General features: G+C 41.4%; 1 protein-coding gene across 6 annotated transcripts in view; it reads left to right on the top strand.

The window, feature by feature from the left end:
• The first annotated feature begins 2,537 nt into the window (after positions 1–2,537).
• The window catches only part of VCAN (versican), a 114,642-nt gene continuing 97,288 nt past the window's right edge, over positions 2,538–19,891 (top strand). For 3 of the 6 annotated variants that reach the window (XM_032625424.1, XM_032625426.1, XM_032625422.1), the window contains exons 1-2: positions 2,538–3,113; positions 14,611–14,686. In XM_032625424.1, coding sequence (XP_032481315.1) covers positions 14,617–14,686 — 70 coding nt within the window. In that variant the 5' untranslated portion in view covers positions 2,538–3,113; positions 14,611–14,616. Of the gene's footprint in view, positions 3,114–4,174; positions 4,277–14,610; positions 14,687–19,891 lie in introns of those variants that run through there. The other 3 variants (XM_032625427.1, XM_032625425.1, XM_032625423.1) reach the window with 3 other exon arrangements.

Raw genomic sequence — 19,891 nt, 5'->3', positions numbered from 1 at the left:
AGGAAGGAAGGAAGGAAAAGGAAAAGAGAGGAAAGGAAAGGAAAGGAAAGAAAGGGAAGGGAAGGAAAGAAAAAACAAAGAAAGAAAAATAAAGATGTCCTCAAGGAGAGTTACATAGAAATAATACAGCTGTAGACTCTATCCTGGATGTACCAGGTATGCTTTCCTTTTTGTTCTTTCTCTATCATACATAGCTAGAGGGCGAAATCTGCCTTAGAGAAAGAAAGCAGATATTCAGGGGTGTCATTTCATTCTGGTTATTTGACAGCTTGAAGAAGCATTTAATTTTCTAAATAATAATGTTACAAGCCAAGGTAAAGAAAAGGCATGCAGTTTAAAGCTTTTCAACTTTGTCCAAGTTCTGACTAGTTATGTCTGCCTGAGAAAGTGCTTTTGCCCTGTAGAACTACTCAATCAAGAGTTGTAATGTCTATGGACACTACAAGGAACCAAAACGTTGGAGGGCTGGAGAAACACATTTGGCAAGATAAAGGAAAAGATCTCAGTATGTAAGGAGTAGCTGACCCATAATTTTAATCATGTTCCATTATGTACAGATGGTATTATTTGTAGTGAATGTTAACCATTAACATTTGCTTGAAAATGGATATTAATCTGCTATTAGTTTCTTGTTTCTGCTCTAGGTCTCCTTTGTAGAAAAGTTTTACTTAACTGTATTATGAAGGGAGAACAGGGTAATGGGGAGATAATAAGCTTTTCAGATTGGGAGATCTACCACTTAAAAAGTGGCTGTGGGCAGGACACTTAAATTCTTTGGAACTCAACTAGGTTCACTCAAATTTAAAAATGAGAATAATAATATATATCTTGAAGTGTTTCAGAGAAAGGTCTAACCTAATGCCTGGGTATAAACTTCAATAAAGACTCTTATTTCATTTTTCTCCCTTTCTGAGTGAGCTCATCTCGGTCATAAAGATGCTATGAGGAGCACTGAAAAGACCACTGGACCAGGAGTCAAGAGTTGTGTGCTGGTAACAGCTTTGCTATTAATCGTGTAATTTTAGGAAAGTCACTTTCTGGGCCTTAGTTTGCTTATCTGTTAAACGTAAAGGTTGAACTCCAATTCTGTTCTATGACTCTGTTATTCTAAATATATTTTAATGGACTAGAATCTCCATGTTGGAAATGGTCGTATAATAACAGTACTAAGAATAAATAAATCATTTTGAAAACAAATAAGTTGATTTCCAAATCCTAGAATTAATAGTTACATCGTTCACTGTAGTGAGCTCATAGATAGATAGGTAGATAGATAGATAGATAGATAGATAGATAAATAATGCACATTTTGAGGACTGAAGTTCTCCTAACAAATCTTCTACCTGTTTATTAATTAAAATCTATGATAATGCAGAACACATACAACTTTCAAAAGAAACATTACAACAAGAGTCTAGGCTGCTACAAGTTTTAAAGTATGAGCTTAAGCCAACCTACTCAAAGAAATTCAGAGTGAAAATGGACTTTCTCCTTTAATCATCACTCTGTGAGGTGTTGTGTTTGATATAATTTTATAAGTAGGGACTTCAGAGAGAAGAATTATCTCATTTTCCATATTTGGAATACTTCCATATTTGTGTAGAAAGAAAAGTTTGCTCTCCACTCCAGTATCCCCAGTGTTAAACTGATATGCACCTTGGATTTATTTTGTTTCCATTGTATAAACTCAATACTTGACTTCAAAGAAAAGTAAGATACAAAGTCCCTCTTTTCTAGGGGGCAGAAATCCTTTGTGTCAACTGGTTGACCCTTGCTCTGTCAGGTCCTATTGGAAGTCTTTTGTAACACAATGCAGGGGACTCTTCCATGTGTTGATGCTGTTTACATAGTCGGGTGGACCTGGCTAGATATAAAAATCACATAAACTCATGAAAGATTATGGTCCCGTTTCCTGACCACAAGGATGGTGATTGATATATCCAAGGAACCTCTGTTAGTCAGAAAAATTGCTAAATGTTCTACCATGAGGGGCACTTTGAAACACTGAGGGAAAGAAAGAAAGAAGAAAGCTGAATCTAGACTTCTGTAGGTTTCTGGCAGGGGAAGAGGATCTGTTTGAATCCGACAAGGGATTTGCTTCGGGGAATTTCCTGTCCGGCCCATTATTACCGGGGTCTTTGTAGATTGCGCAATGACGTTGGGTTCCCCATTGGGCAGCTCCCGGGGAAAGCAATGGGGAATTCTTACGCTTTCCCTCTAGGTCTCAGAAGGATCTCGTTTTCTCAGTGTCTCTTTCAGGTTGGCAGAAGCCAGGAGCCTGACACTTCCCTCAGATGGGACAGGCAGGCTCGGTGGCCGCGTAAACACACTGTAACCAAGTTCTTTGCTGATTTTACAGAGTTTCATTTGCTCCCGAGAAGCACTGACGGTACTCAATTGTCTAGTGCTGGCCTGCCCCACAGGAGCCTGGGGGCTCCTTTCCCCTAACCCAGAACTAGCAGCACGGGGGGCGGGGAAGCGGGGGTGGGGAGGGGTGGGAAGGCAGTGGTTTCCTTGCGCACAGCGCGATGTTACTTAGTGAGTCGCTGAATGGGGAGCGCTGCTGTCCCCAAGCCGATTGGTACTTCTTGTCAGGAAGAAACGCCGAGAGGTGGGAGTGCCTGGGGAGGGAGGCAGGCGGTCCCTACCGCAAGCGCGGGGAGCTGCCTTTCCGCTCCTTTGCCTGCTTTCCAAGCCTGGGCTTTTAGGAGTGGCTGAAGCTGCGGAGCGCTCGAGGAGCCTGTGAATGAACCCTCCTCCTCTTCCTCCTCCTCCTCCTCGCTGAGTCTCCTCCTCGGTGCTGACGGTACTGTGATATAATGATGATGGGTGTCACAACCCGCATTTGAACTTGCAGGCGAGCTGCCCCGAGCCTTTCTGGGGAGGAACTCCAGGCGAGCGGGCGCAACAGCCGCGAACATTAGGTGCTGTGGACAGGCGCTGGGACCGGGCTCTGCGGTCAGCCCCGCATCCTCCCGCATCCTCCAGCACCATCCCGCACCCTTCCCCAGGCCACCGCGCTTCCTATGTGACCCGCCCCGGCAACGCCGAGCCCATTCGCGCAGCGCTGAGGTGAATTTTTCCCCTCAACTGCAGTAAAGCCGTCTTTCAAGGTAATCACGTTTCTTTTGTTCCCCCTTAAAAAAAAAAAGAAAAAGAAAAAGAAAAACTTATAGGAAAAAAAATCGAGTTTAGAAAAAAAGAAGTACGTTGTAATTGGTAGAAGGCTTTAATTAAAGCTAAGAGAACTAGCTCTGAGAAATTAAGAAAATATGTGCACTGTAAAAAATGCAGGTAACTTTCAGAAGGATGTTTGGAGAGGAGAATACAGGGGGACCTTGGTGCTGAAAAAGATCCAGACAAAAGAAGCCCGGGGTGGGGTGGGAGTAGAAGGACAAATGGAATTGGGGGAAGGGAGGGAAGGGAATGCAGAGAACCCCTAGAAACGTCGTGGGGTCTTAAGCTGGAGAGGAGGGACCCTTGGCACCTTGATCCTTTTTTTTTTTTTTTTTTTTTAACCTGCTCGAGGCAAAAGTTTGAATGGGGACCACCGAGACTTGCCCACATACAAGTCCCCGAAGCCGCTTTGGTGCAGGCCACCTGGCTCCCGGCCCCTGATGTGTGGTCCGTGCCCGGCGTTCCTGGAAAGCTGTTCCCAAGCAGCTTCTGACAGGGCGATCCGGGACCTGCGCGGACGTGACCCCCTCAGCCCGCGGGCGGTCTGGGAGGAGGTCCGGTCGGGGAGGTGCAGGGTCCCCGGTCCGCGTCTCTTCGGCGACGCGGGGGCTGTCAAGGCTCTCTCCGGTGCCCCTGGGTTCTTTTGTCCTACGCGCGGTGCGCCGGAGCCGGCCGGGAGGGAGCAAGGGATGGGGGTGGGGTGTTTGGAGCGACGCGGAGGTCTGCGAGGCGCCAGGGCGGGAAAAGCTTGCCCCGAACCAGTAGGGATGTGCAAGAATTTTATCTCACCCTGAGGAGCGAAGTGGAGGCTTTTGCTCTGGTCTCAACGAGCAAACCAGCGCTCAGATCGCTCTTCAGACAAAGGTGGCGCGGGGACCCGAATCTGGGGCCTCTAGGACCAGCCCTCTCGCCCGGACTACTGCAGTCCTCCTTTTCCTTCCATTTCCCCACCCCCTCCCAGCCCGCGGCCCTAGTTGAGCAACTTTACTGGCGGGTCTTGTGGCGGCGGAGAGCGAGTGGCGGCAGCTCCGGGGGACGCCCTCGGCTGGAGCGCCCCACCTCCCTGCGGAGGCGTGGGCGCCGCCGGTCTACATCCCTGGTGCGTGAGGGCTGGGGGGCATCAGGGTTGTCCAGGCTCACTGTCTGTGTCACTGGGCGTGGAGCAGTCAGTGGGTTAGGCAGCGGAGAGCGAGGTAGAAAACTAGTGTCATAGCTTAAACTATTTGCTCTCGGATCCAGCTGCGCCGTAGCAAGTCCTGCAAGTCCCCAGGAGATGCTACGGGAGGGAGGAGAAATCTACGCGGCGCCTGGAGAGCTGTCCCGCGGTGCGCACACCCACAGGCGGAAGGACAGTCTCGCTATCTGTGTCCGTTTCTCATCTTTGTCTCTCCCTCTCTGTCTCCATCTTCTCTGCCTCTCTTCCCCTCTTCCAGCCTCTGCTTGGTCTCTTTCGCTCCTGCGTCCCCTCCCCCCACGGCTGACAAATGAATGGCTAGTGTGAAATCCCTGCCTCCTCTGTCCGCGGAGGCTGGCAAGGAGGGAGGAGCGAGGGAGACGGTGCGCTCCTTCGGATCTACCCCCACTTACTGTGCTTCGAGCTTGCAGAACCCAGATGTCTAGGAATAGGGAGTTTCTTGGTGGGTGTGGGCGCCCCCTGATGGAGAAATGCAGCACATGTGGAGGACAACGAGCCCCCCGCCACCCCAAACCAATGAGCCGCTTTCACAGCCATGTATTCAAGGATAGAGCACCCTAGCTTCCCCTTTAGTTGTTAGTGTTCTACTTCGGAATCTGCGACGTAAATCTAGGGGTTTGGAGGGCCCAGGAAGGAGACTTGTCTTTAAGGGCCGAAGCGCCTTCTCCAGAGTCAGCTGGGACATGCGCGGCACTCTGGGCCAAGCCTGCAGTTTGGTGGACTAACGCACGTGGCCAAGGGAGGATCCAGGTTTCGGGGGGCTTGGCGCTCAATCTTGGACGTCACTTTAAGAAAGATCATACAGAATGCCTTACTTTTGGAAATTTTATTAAGGCCCACGACCACTCGAACCCAAAGCTAGGGGCCCGCCCCAGACCATTGCCTAAGAAGGGACCCTAATCCAACATTTAAATTTCCTCAATTTCACAACACTCGCCGAACGTGGAAATTTGGGAGGAGGGCGCCGCGAGGAAAAAGGAGAAAAGCGAAGGAAAGGGACGGTGGAGAGAAAGGGAAGAAGAAAGGAACAGAGACGGGGCACATGCACGCAAACAGCCGGGAGCGGACCGGCCGGGTTCCTTTCAAGGTTTTGGACTAAATTTCGCGTCTCCTTTTAAGCCATTGTTTAAATCCCCAAAGCGATAACAAACCCTACTGAAGCGGCGTGCTGGGAGGGAAGGCGGAGGAACTAGCCCCTTAGAGAGGCTGGGGCGGGGGGCATCTCTCCACTCCTCAGCCCGCGCGAAGAGAAGAACCGCACCGGGCGCTTCCCGCGGCGCCGGGGCTCATCAGCCGCCGCCACGTGGGCTGGGGCTTCAGCTCCCGGCCCGAGACGGGTGTGACTTCTTGGGCTCGGAGACAGCTGCACTACGGGACCGGCAGTCGCTCAGCGCAGAGGCTGGCGGGGCGCCGCCTGGGTCCCCGCCCAGAGGCCAGTGGGGGCGTGGCTTTAGTCCTTCCGCGGGAAAGGGGCGGGGCGGGGAGAGCGGAGCGGCGGCGCACCCAGCGCTTAGGCTCCGGGAGGCTGCTGGAGCCGACCAGACTTCTATCCTTACGGCGCTGAACACTCTTATTAAATAAAAAACCATTTGAATTTTTTTTTGCCTTGCTTCTTGGGAGTGGTAGGAGGAATTTTCCCCTTGCGACAGAAAAGAAGTAAAGATTTACTCCAAGCAAACATTTTTGGCAGAAATATGAGACGAGTTTATCCTGTGATCCATATATTGACTTTAAAGATCACTTTTGGTCAATTACAGGATAATCACCTTCCATACGTCCTAAAGAGTTCGTCTAGCATGGCAAACAATTGCCATTGAAAGGACTGATAGATTCCATGAGCGCAAACCTTAGGGGCTGTGAGTGTAACTCTGGTCCCTTTGCATGAGGAGCTTTAGCTCGGGCCCGGCCCATAGTGGGAGCTCAGCTCATATTTATGAAATGACTGAGCTAGTGACTTGGGGGAATGCGGCCCAGAGTTGATGCCGCCACTTAGTGCTACATTTTAGACTCTCCTACTTCTTCGCTTTATCTTGGAAGAACAGAGTTTTAATGATCTATTCCATCTCCAATTCTGACATCTAATTGATCCCCCTTCCCTTCCTTTTTGACTCCTAAAAGCTGTGACCTAAATTCTTTTAAACACTGCTTGGCAATTGTGCCAACCCTACAGTGAAAATATTCCTCTAAAGACCTAAAATGGGATGTTTTGAGTCTAATATAAAAATAGGAAGGCGTCAATGGAAGCAACAACTAGTTTTCTGAGATAAAATCTGTGCCAGTTTGGGGAGTATGTAACCTGGGATGTGAGGGCATATCAAGCAGAAGGTTTCGGAGGCTGACTTCAGGTTCTGAGTTCTATGTGAAAAAAGGAAGATTTTACAATTGTATGTGCCTGTCCCAACTAAACTGCAAAGGGTTCCACGGATTCCAAAGTGGCTGAGCAATTACTTGCTCCAGCAGGAAGTCCACGGTCCTTCATCTTGTGGGTGGTGGGAAGAGGGAGGAGATTCAAGACATTTGCTAAAGATTTGTGTAAGAATTCAAAGTTTCGCTTTGTTTTCCTTAGTAGATAAAAAATATATATATATAAAGTTAGCCCTAAATTGTATTTCCTGCTTTTAATTTCAAGTTTAAAAAGAATTTAATTTTAACTTTAATTCAAATTTAAAGTTTGAAAAGAATCCCCCTAGATTTATATATGTTTACAAACACAGGTTTCTTCTTTTTCCCTGTGCCTACAAACTGGAAGGAAATACCTGTGCTATCCTAAGATACCTATATCTGCACCCTTGTAAATTGTTTGGAAAGGACCTAAAAAGTTAACTTAAGGCTGAATATGATTAATGTTAAAGATATAGTCATTGTTCTTTCTTTCCTCACATTATTACTCTTAAATACTTTGTGGTTAATGATTGGTCAGTAATTGAACATCAGACCCTTTGAGAGCACAAAGATCAACCAACACTGTCACCCAACAGCCATATAACTAAGCTCTTTTTGCCTAGTGGGATTCAAACATTTTTATTGACTTTATTCATGGACAAACATCACTAGATACTGTATTTAAATGGGATATTGCCCTGTGACTGAACAGAACTTCTCCAGACCCATGGTTCTTTTGAGGAAGAGAATGAATGACTGCAGTAGGCTATTATTCCACCACCCACCTAGAGAAACCAGTTAGGACTCACAAATACTCATTGTTGGGGGTTACTGGCTCTGGTACGAGAAAACATGCTGATTGTTGCATAGGTCTGTACTTTACCAGAAAACACAAGGCCCGTACTCTCTCTGATTTGGAATCAGAACAAGGAGAAGTAGAGATAAATGTCTTGGCCAAGCTCCACTTCAGTTAGTGAACATTTGCCAGTTTCCTCTGGTAGCCTAAATGTGGTTAATTACTTATATATACATTTATACATTTATATTATGTATATGTTCTCCAGGGTATTTGACTGCCGTGTTCTTATCACTGAATGTGCCAGGGGTGGTTCTATTTCAGTGGTCAGTGCAAAGCATCTTTATCTAATGTTGTTTGTTTGTTGTGTTTCCCTGAAATGCCTCTGGATAGATCTATCATCTTTAAAAGTGTGTAAATGCAGATCTACATTTAAGTTTACCTTTTTCTCTGTATACATCCTTCCTTTTTCTGTGCACATCCTACCTCATTCTTCTTAAGAATTTTAAGAGGTGTTTATGTCTATAAACATGAGATTACATAGTTTATGATAAACACATATATAATATGTGTTATAATGTTTTTATTATTAAATTACTGAGCTGGTATTACCTGTGGTGTAGTGGAAGGAGCACTAGAATCAGAAAAGGCTTAGAATCAGAAAGCTTGAGTTGCATTTCCTAGTTGAGAAAACCAGGTTAGACACAACTTTTAGACATTTGGTGTCAAAAATCTATTAAATGGATATGCAGTTATAAACATCAAAAGGGTGAATACCTGTGAAAGGGCTTTGATAAATGAGAACTCCACAAATAAATGGTGTTAAGATATATTCCTGGGGCTCATATTGATCTAATTCTATGATCTTAATAATAACAGCATTACCCAAATCATGTATTTCCTACTAAACCTACAAAATGTGTTAGAGAGGGACATACTGTTTTAAGAATTGTCTAATTTCACACTTGTATGTGGAATCTAAAAAAAACAATACAAATGAACTTATTTACAAAACAGAAGTAGACTCACAGACATAGAAAACAAATTTAGAGTCACCAAAGGGGAAAAGGGGAAAGGGATAAATTAAGAATTTGAGATTAACAGATACACACAACAATATATAAAATAGATGAACAACAAGGACCTACTGTATAGCACAAGGAACTATATTCAATATCTTGTAATAACCTGTAATGGAAAAGAATCTGAAAGAAGAATATATATATGTGTGTATATCTATTTCTATATATCTGAATCACTGCTGTGCACCTGAAACTGACACAACATTTTAAATCCACTATACTTCAATTTAAATAGAAAAAGAATTGTCTAGTTTAATTGAACAGAAGACAGCGTCCAGAAACAGGCTCAAACGAACATGGATATTCAGTGTAAATGAAGAATTATTCAATAAATGGATTGGGCACAATGGATTGGTTCACTCAAAATACAAGTCAATCGTTACCTCATCTCTTATCCCAAAATAAAGTTAAGATGGATCTAATATGAAATGTAGGGAATGACATTTAAAAAAATAACTAGAGGAAATTATAAGATTTTTAAAATAATAAGCTAAGAGTAAGGAAACCCGTGCTAAGGAAAAGGTGAAACCCATGCTAAGGAAAATGTAAAACCCAGAAGCCATACTAGAAAAGATTAATAAATCTGACCAATAACAATTAAATTATTTACATGAAAACAAATAACACATCTGGAAAATATTAGCAACATATGAGAGACAAAAAACTAACAACTATTTTGATATGCCAGGACCTTTTCCAAAAACTAAACCACAATCTATCAAAAAGAAAAAGTGGCAAATGTTTTATGCAGGCTGCTGGCAGAAAGAGAAAAATAAATATTTTAACATCATCTTAAAAATTGCTCCGTTTCATTCATAGTTAAAGAAATAGTAATTAAAACAACAATGATATTCTGCACCATTTTTTCATCAATCAGAGCCATAAAGATAAAAATAGTTTAATGAAAGTTTGTGTTGGGTCAAGTTGTGGGGAAACTGGGTCTCTCATATATGTAAATAGGTTCATCTTTTTTAGAAAGTGATTTGGTAATAGCTATCAAAAATTTTTTTAACTGTATATACCTTTTGACCCAGCAATTCCTCTTCTAGATATTGTCATATAGACATTGGTATGAATGCCACCCAAAGCAAATGGCCAAGGATGCCCTTTGCAGCATTATTTCATAGCAAAAATTTGGAAACACCTTAAAGGCTCATCACAGGAACTGGTAAAATAAAAGATGCTACATTTATCTAGGGGAAAACTATACAGCTGTTAAAAATGACACAGACACACTGTATTAGCTGATTCAGAATATTCTCCGAGATAAACTGTGTTTTAAGTGAAGAAAGTAAGGTACCAAATAGTGTAAAATATGCACCCAATTATGTACAAAATGGGCATATTCATTCATTCAACAAATATTTACTGGGTGTCCTGGGCATTGTGGATATAGCAGTGAACAAAACATCAAAGGCTACATTCCTGGAGTTTATATTATGGAGGGCAGAGAAAGGCAATTCCCAAATATACATATACAATGGGGAGACGTGCTATGATGTAAATAGAGCATGAGAATGGGAGTGGAGAGTGCAGTGTGTTGTAGATTAAGGGGGAACAGGTTCACCAGGCAGAGAACAGGGCAGTGCTAAGGAGCAATGACATGAAAAAGCTTAGCCAAGTCCAGGTGCAGGAATCCAGTCACATGTTAGTGGTATATCCACATGGTGCCATTATTCCTGTGAAGCAAATTCACGACACTTCATGTTTAAACCATGATATCTCTTTCTGCATTACAGCGTTCCCTCCTTTGAGAAAGCACTCCGTAGCAACATGATAGACAATGCTCTTTACATCTACTTTGTGGCTGAGGTATCCTGGACAATTGGTTGTCTAGGGTAACTAACTCAAAAACTAGAAGACAAACCACTGTGTCTGCATCCTTAAGTCACCCTTTGCTCAGTGGAGCTTCCCCAAGATCAAGGGAGAATGCTAAATATCTGTTTACTAGAACCTTGGCTCTCTCTTTCTCTGAGGCAGCCCATCACCGGCCTGACCGTTTTCCCCTCTGCAGACATCTCTTATAGATAGGAATCCTGTTGACCTTGTCTCTTGTGTCTCCCAGGCAATTAAACAGCTTCAGTCAGCTGTGACTTGATCGTTCAATGACTTTTTCCTCTTCTCATTGACTTCACTGGAATAGAAGACTAAATATAGGCACTGGCTGTCATATCTCCCAGGTCTTTCTGTGCAGACAGACTCGTTATCACTAACAAACAATGCTTACAAGACCCACACACAGAAGAGCAGAAGAATAGAGATGGGGGTCGGAGTGGTGCTCAAAACAAAGAAGCTCCAGAAAGTTTCTCATTTAGTAAAATCAAAGAAGGCAAATGGTGTGCTTTAACAACCATGACCATGAACACAGTCTTATAAAAATTAGAGAAACGGAATGACATCCCTGGACTCTAAGGAAAAGGCAATGGAAATATAGTTCTGAGGTCAGAACTTTGGGCATTTGAGTTATATGGAGTGGAAATGGATGAGAGGCCAAGCAGGGCCAGTGCTAAGCTTGAGTGCACGGAGCCAAGGCCAGAGGCTACTGCCTGCTTAGTGCTAATGACTGGCCAGCTAGAATATGGACCTTGAGCTGCCAGGTCTGATTTTCCAAAAGAAGTCATAGATCTGGGACTTAGTGTGAACTCTCCAATTTTTAAATGTTGGCAACTTATTTAAACATATTTTTGCAAATATGTTTAAAACATGACTGATCTCTCCCTTGCAATTTTAATGCACTGGCTCCTTCCCTAGCCTTGTCTTAGGGACAGTCTTACTTGAGCAAGTGATGAGTATACTTGTTATATAGATGAAGAACTGTTTCCTCCCCTCCCTCAAAAAAAAGCCACTTTTATGAGGATGAAGTATGGCACAAAGAGTTAGACTTTTGAGTATCTGCCTTGGACAGGAGATCAGGATGCAGAAGACCCATTCCTGGTCAGGATTACATCTTCCCCTCTGGTTTTGTTATAAGATCCAACACTCTAGATATCGATAAACATCAGATATTACTGAGTCACAGTAAATATTAAATGTATTTCAGGTGTTAATTGGCCCACTCATCCATGTTTAAAGAGATTGTTGACACTTCTCTTCAAAATGTATTTCTGAATAGGAAATAGGGGCGTTGGTCACACATTTGGTCAACAAACCTACCTCAAGGGTCTACTCTGAAGCTGGCACTGTGGGTGAAATATTGTGGGAATTAGTAAGCTGAATGTGATACCGGCTCTGACTTCCGGAAACCTACTGTTCTACACAGGAGATAAAACATGTTTCTAAATAATGATTCAGAGCACATAGAAATAAGTTATAGGACAATTTATTGTGAGCATGAAGTTGTACACAGCTGTAGTAGTAACCCAGGTTATAATTTTCAAATCTAAGAGCTTTAAACACTTTTCTTTTCTACTAGTGATATGAAACCAGGAAGAGAACACTGGTAGAAAGCTTGAATTAGAAATTTTAATAATAAATATTGAGTACTGAATATGCTGTGTATCACTGAGCTATATTTTATATACATTCTTTTATCAATTTTCATTGTACTGCTTTTCACTATTAAATAGCTACTGGAAATGAGAGAGTTAGTAACTTACCCAAAAATCACAGAGTATAAGCAGAAGATTTGGAACTTGAATTCACGGCTATTTGACAATGGAAATAGACTTTTTATTATTATTATTTTTTAAAATTTTATTTTGGAAATAGACTTTTAACATTAAGCTTATAAAAGTTTCCTAAAAAAAGAAAAAAAATTAAGAAAAATTTTTCTTGAAGGACAATAGGAAATTATTGTTTGTAAGCACAATTACAGAAAAGTTTCTTATTTGGATTCAGTTAGTACTCATGGAATACACTGTCTTTAATAGCATTGTATGATACAATCTTAAATTTCATTTTGTTGAAAACTGTAGGGTATGTGAAATTGATATCTTAATTTTTCCCTGAAATATTGTTATAGTATTGAGATATGGGTATATACTTCCTGCTTGCTGTGGTATCTTATTAATAAAAAAGAAATGTAGAAACATAATTTCCCAGTTAGTGTGTAACAACATTTATTAGCATATCTCAGTAATTATATGATAAATAAACTTAATTATCAAGGTTACTTTAGGATTATCAACTGTATACTTTTCATTGTGAGTTGTCAAATGGCCTATTGATGGAAAATATAAGACATATAATGTATTAGGTAAAAAAAAATGGTCTTCAGGACATATCTAGAATTTTATAATTTTTTTAAGAAAGGTTCTAACACTTATTTCAATATATATAAAATAAAGCAATCAGGTAGGGAAGAATATCAAGAGTAAAGGTATAGCTGTCATAAATTATGAAATTGAATTTGAGCCCAAATTGGACTTGGATTCATTCTTACAGCATTTACTTCTTTTTAATCTAGGTTTTCTAAATCACACAATTTAGATATTTTCTAAGGCAGTTATGCAGGGCACCAACTCAAATATGTGTCAGTTAGGATGCCTTCAGCGACAAGCAACAAAAATCCTTGATTTTATTGGTTTAAATAATAAAGGAATTTATTATCTACTATAAAGAAAGTTCAAGGTTATGGTTGGCTGTAGGTCTAATGCCTGAGCACTTCAGCCCTGCCTCTCCCGATTCTTTCTCAGCTTCATCCCAGAGGGTATCTTATATACTCATGGGTGCGAGATAGATACAACAGTTTCACGAGGTATATCCTATCTTGATAATGTCCAGTGAAGAAAAGCAACCATCACTTCCTTTTTTCTCTTCTTAAAATGAATATACCTTTCCCAGGAGCAACCCCTTCACACAAGATCCTCTCACATCTCATTGGCCAAAATTGCATCATATACTCATTCCAAAACCAGTCATTGGCAAAAGAAATGGGAACAATGTAATTGACATAGAATAATCAGGATCATCCCCCTGGGCTGGGGTTTGACCCAGGTTCCACTAAGGTATATGGCTGTGTGAAGGAGGGTAGATACTAGAATGGAATTAGAGTTTTGTTAGAAAAGAGAAAGAGGAGCGGCTACAGGATAGCCAATCAACAATGGCCGTTATAGAACAGTCCTAAAGGTAACTGAGAAGGGAATAACTGGAGATCAAATAGCCTTCTGCAGTTCTTCTGAGCTTAGCTCTTTGATTTCTAGATGGTCCCCAACAATGGCAGTTATCCTCCTCATAATGATAGCTTCATAGATATTTGAGCTGGAAGGGACCATGCTGAGACCCAGATTTGTTAAATGTCTTCACACAATGAATTAATGGCAAAGCCAGGGCAGGGTTTCTTGGCTCTCAGTACAGGGTGTTTTCTTTCATTCTTTACCCTTCAGACAGTTGGAACTGCTTTAAAACTCATGGCAAGCACTGGCCTTTTCTCTAATTAACAGCTTCTTATAATATATGTATTTTGTTTGTTCAGCCTCCTAGAAAATAAATTGAGTTTGTGCTTTAAAAAGCCTGCTGAGATCCTTGTTCTCTGTTCTGATACCATGTGCATGAACCACCAACAGGTTTCCTCCTACCTCACATTTGATGTGAGTCCCTTTCTTGCAACATCTCTCTCAATAGCTTCCCCATCTTCTCTTGCTCCATCTATGACCAACTTCCTGTTTCTAAATAGATTTTGTGGTCGCCCCTCCCTCCTTGTGCCAGCTCCTAGCCACTAGTTACTTAGGCTGTGGTCTATATTGTTCTTCCAACAGCCTACCCTGTTGTGGTTGCCCCACACATCCACATTGTTATATGTCCCCAGTTTGGGTTCTGGGATTATTTTGGTAACTACCACATTGGGTGAGAGTCAAACTAATAATTTAAAGTGTTGGGACAACTTCTCCTATTGCAAGTCTCCTCCTGTTTTTACAATCCAAGAGGAGCTGCTTCTTGTACTCTTATTACCTATAATGCACAAATAGAATGTGATGTATGGCCTCCCACAAACCTGAATGCTTATGATTTACTTTGTGTTTTTCTTCTTTTCTTTCTAGGACAAGATGTTGATAAATATAAAGAGCATCTTATGGATGTGCTCTACCTTAATAGCAACCCATGCACTACAGAAAGGTGAGTGTGGTAACAATATTTTAGGACTAATTGAAATAAAAATTGAAGTACTGGGGCATGGAATGGGATTATGGAATCATTAAAATAAAGGATGGGGCTTCCCTGGTGGCGCAGTGGTTGAGAGTCCGCCTGCCGATGCAGGGGACACGGGTTCGTGCCCTGGTCCGGGAGGATCCCACATGCCGCGGAGCAGCTGGGCCGGTGAGCCATGGCCGTTGAGCCTGCGAGTCCGGAGCCTGTGCTCCGCAACGGGAGAGGCCACAACAGTGAGAGGCCTGCATACCGCAAAAAAAAAAAAAAAAAAAAAAAAAAAAGGATGAATTTTTGATCTATTCATTGCTGAACACTTTTAGCTAAAATATTATTAGGTTGAAAACAGTGGTTTTAAATAAATCAATCATAACAAAATAATGAGCCAGGTGCTAAAGAAGCAAGTGGGCTTTCAGTAACTTCCCAGATTACTTTCAGACTGTGCAAAAAGGCTCACATGTGGGGCTGGGCATATTTTTAACTTCTACTTTCTTCAACACTGCTCAAAAATTTTCTATATTAAAAAAAGAAGACTATTAAACATTCAGGAGGACAGAGTTTGAAAAAAGTAAAGAAGATAGAGAGAAGGCTGATAGCCAAGTTTCTCCCCCACCTCCATTTCTTTTTTCCTTCCCTCCCCTCCCCTTCCCTTCCCTTCCCTTCCCTTCCCTTCCCTTCCCTTCCCTTCCCTTTCCTCCCCTTCCCTTCCCTTCTCTTCTCCCCACCCCCTTTCTAGTAACTGGATAAGTACACATCCACTGCTTTTGTTAGCTGTAAATTATATATCCATCTAATGAGGGTTCTGTGATTCCAGATTTGTGGACTCTGGTCTATGAAAAAAGATACTGTGCTGAGTTTCAGTGATCTGCTCCCATCAAGGGTCTCTCCAGACTCAGCTTCCACTTCTTTCTCATACTCACTCTATGCTTCCAGTCTCTGCAAGAATTTACAATTGCATTCATAGACCTTCTTATTCCCTTTTATTTACATGCAGTTCCTTCTGCTTGACAGTCCCTTCTCTTGTTCTCTACAGTTCCACTTCAGTTCGTTCTTAAGACTCAAAATTTAAGTATCATTCCATCTATTCATCCATCCATCCTTCCACCTATCCACTCATTTATCCATCCATTGACAGTATTGTTTGAATACATTCTATGTGCTACATGTTAGTCTGGGTCTCCAGGGATATATCAGTGGATGAGTCATACATTGTCTTGGATTTCATTAAACCTAATCTCCTTAGTTACATGAGGTAAGCGATAAACAAGTAAACAAACAATCCAAGTACTTCCGAATAGATGAATATAAAGCAGAATGACATCATAGGAAATGGCATAGGGTGGGGGGCAGGGGGGGTGATAAAGCGTCTTTGAGAAAGTCATACTTAAACTGATGTGGGAATGACGAGGAAGAGCCAGCCAGCTAAGATTTGGCCCAAGTTAGGTAGTGTGTTTGAACAACAGAAAGTTCACTGTAGTTGGAGAACAGTGACCAAGAAGAAAGTAGGAGATACAGAGAGAGATAGTCAGAAGTCAGTTCATATAAATAGTAACAATATCTAATACTTAGAAAAGAGCTTCCTATGAGCCAAGAACAGCTTAACATTAGCTTACTGAAACATTCATTATCCATAGAGGAAACTGAGAACCTAAGAGACTTGCTCAAAGCCACACAACCAGTAAGTAGCAGAACTGGGAGATAAACCAAGGCTGTCCCAGGAGTGTGTGAGCTTTACCTCTGTTACGTTTCTTATCTATATAGGGCATTGTAGCTTTAGAAATGACTAGATTTTATTTCCAGGAAGCACTGAAGGAAGCGCTGAAGGGTTTCAGCAGGCGAAAGACATGAGTTGATGAATGTTTTCAAAGTTCCATGTTTGCTATTCTATGTAGATTTGACTGTAGGAGAGCAAGAGTGGCAGCAGGGAGGTCATTTAGGAGGTTATTGTGGTCACCTGTATGTGAAATGGGGTGTGGCAGAAGAGCTGGAGAAGTGAATTCTCATCTCTCCAACATGGAGATGGAGGATTCAGACCAACAAATGGATCGGATGTGGTGTGGTGAGGGCAAGAGAGGAATCAAGGATGAGCTGACTTCGGACATGGCTCTCATTCCCCTTTCCAGCCAATTTAAAAGCCCTTTCTCTATGTTCCCATTGTCCCCTGTGCTGTGACATCTGTTATAGCCCATACCACTCGCTATGATAAGTTATGCTTCATTTTTCTTCCCAAGGGGAGTGTAGCTTCAAGAGAACTGTTTTTTATTTTCTAGCAGAGTTCCTGACGCACTGCTAGCACTTAATCAATTTATGTGTTGAGTGAATAAGTGAATGAATAAATAAACAATGTGTGAATACCACAGTGAATGACCTGGATGGCCCTCAGAGTCTAGGTCCACCAATCAAAGAGCCCAGGAGCTGTCCTTTTTAGCATTTTCAGGAAGTAAAGGTTGAAGGTCACAGAGAGGAAAGGACAATGGCATCCAGTGAAGAGGGAAGACATAGAGAGGAGATAGAGAAAAGGAGTTGGTTTGAGTGGGAAGTAATAGGAGGGAATTATAGAGAAAGTAGTGGGAGAACCTTGAGGAACAGGGCAACTCACCCTCCACTTAAAACAAAGAAAAAACTCATGCAAACAGTAGGGAAACAAAAAAACACTTATGGGATAGCTCCTTGATGGTATTTTAAAATAGTAATAATAGCTAACAGTATTGAGTGATTTCTACGTTACGCCTCGTTCTAAGTATTTTACTTTGTTATCCCTTTTTAATCTTAGCTCTCCGATGAGACACATGCTTTTATTCTCCCCATTTGACAAATGAGGAAACTGTAATACCAAAAGATTTAGAGACATAGCTAATGTAGAAGATTATACATCAATTTAGTGATTGAGCCTGTAGGTGAACCCAGGCAGTCTGGCTCCACAGTCCATGCTCTCAACCACTGTATTGTACTTTATCCCAAGCATCAAGTTCTTTGCAAATCTGTAATCACTGTTAAGAGATGTCATTAGTTTGGGGCTAATTTCAGAAGAATTTTTACTTTTTCATGAGAGGGGTAAAAACTGAAAATGTAAGATCCATATGAAACAGACTTGCCAAGTTCATAGTGAATCACAGAGCAGTAACTAGTTGAGTCAACACAAGTACTCTTATCTTAAGGTTTTCTCTGTTTATGTCTACGCACGCAAAAGGTCAATAACTAATGAACACTCCATCTATTGGTTTCTGGATTTATTTTAATGCATGAAGAACTCTTTGCTTTAAAAATACCCTTTATATTGATTATCTAGCATTGACCCAGTTATTTGGATATTCCTCTAATATTAATAAATGCAGCCATGCACAGTTATTAGTAAATGAATGAACAAGAGAGTGACATTAATACTAGAGAGGGTGATAAATTCCCCTATACTCACTCTGACAATTATTTGGCCAAGGTCTGTGTGTGTGTTTGTTCAAATTGTGTAGATAGAATTTGCATCAACCTTGCTCTGCAGAATTTATTGGCAGAGAATGAAACATAACTGATCATTCATTGTTCAGAGATTTCTCCCTTACTGTAATCATTTAGACCACAAAATATCTGGTGGGAATAGTGAATTTTTTTTAAAGCAATTTTTTTTGAATTTTATTTTATTTATTTTTTTATACAGCAGGTTCTTATTAGTCATCAATTTTATACACATCAGTGTATACATGTCAATCCCAATCTCCCAATTAATCACACCACCACCCCCACCCACCACTGCTTTCCCCCCTTGGTGTCCATATGTTTGTTCTCTATATCTGTGTCTCTATTTCTGCCTTGAAAACTGGTTCATCTGTACCATTTTTCTAGATTCCACATATATGCGTTAATATACGGTATTTGTTTTTCTCTTTCTGACTTACTTCACTCTGTATGACAGTCTCTAGATCCATCCATGTCTCTACAAATGACCCAGTTTCATTCCTTTTTATGGCTGAGTAATATTCTGTTGCATATATGTACCACATTTTCTTTATCCATCCGTCCATTGATGGGCATTTAGGTTGCTTCCATGACCTGGCTATTGTAAATAGCGCAGCAATGAACATTGGAGTGCATGTGTCTTTTTGAATTATGGTTTTCTCTGGGTATATGCCCAGTAGTGGGATTCTTGGGTCATATAGTAATTCTATTTTTAGTTTTTTAAGGAACCTCCATACTGTTCTCCATAGTGGCTGTATCAATTTACATTCCCACCAACAGTGCAAGAGGGTTCCCTTTTCTCCACACCCTCTCCAGCATTTGTTGTTTGTAGATTTTCTGATGATGCCCATTCTAACTGGTGTGAAGTGATACCTCAGTGTAGTTTTGATTTGCATTTCTCTAATAATTAGTGATGTTGAGCAGCTTTTCATGTGTCTCTTGGCCATCTGTATGTCCTCTTTGGAGAAATGTCTATTTAGGTCTTCTGCCCATTTTTTTATTGTGTTTTTTGTCTTTTAAATATTGAGCTGCATGAGCTGTTTATATATTTTGGAGATTAATCCTTTGTCCGTTGATTCGTTGGCAAATATTTTCTCCCATTCTGAGGGTTGTCCTTTCATCTTGTTTATAGTTTCCTTTGCTTTGCAAAAGCTTTGAAGTTTCATTAGGTCCCATTTGTTTATTTTTGTTTTTATTTCCATTACTCTAGGAGGGGGATCAAAAAAGATCTTGCTGAGATTTATGTCAAAGAGTGTTCTTCCTATGTTTTCCTCTAAGAGTTTTATAGTGTCCGGTCTTACATTTACATCTCTAATCCATTTTGAGTTTATTTTTGTGTATGGTGTTAGGGAGTGTTCTGATTTCATTCTTTTACATGTTGCTGACCAGTTTTCCCAGCACCACTTATTGAAGAGGCTGTCTTTTCTCCATTGTATATCCCTGCCTCCTTTGTCATAGATTAGTTGACCACAGGTGTGTGGGTTTATCTCTGGGCTTTATATCCTGCTCCATTGATCTATATTTCTGTTGTTGTGCCAGTACCATATTGTCTTGATTACTGTAGCTTTGTGGTATAGTCTGAGGTCAAGGAGTCTGATTCCTCCAGGTCCGTTTTTTTCCTTCAAGATTGCTTTGGCTATTTGGGGTCTTTTGTGTCTCCAAACAAATTTTAAGATTTTTTGTTCTAGTTCTGTAAAAAATGCCATTGATAATTTAATAGGGATT

Source organism: Phocoena sinus, chromosome 3 (genome assembly GCF_008692025.1).
Source record: "Phocoena sinus isolate mPhoSin1 chromosome 3, mPhoSin1.pri, whole genome shotgun sequence".
In the NCBI taxonomy this organism is placed as follows: Eukaryota; Metazoa; Chordata; class Mammalia; order Artiodactyla; family Phocoenidae; genus Phocoena; species Phocoena sinus.
This window is presented reverse-complemented; position numbering and strand designations above follow the sequence as displayed.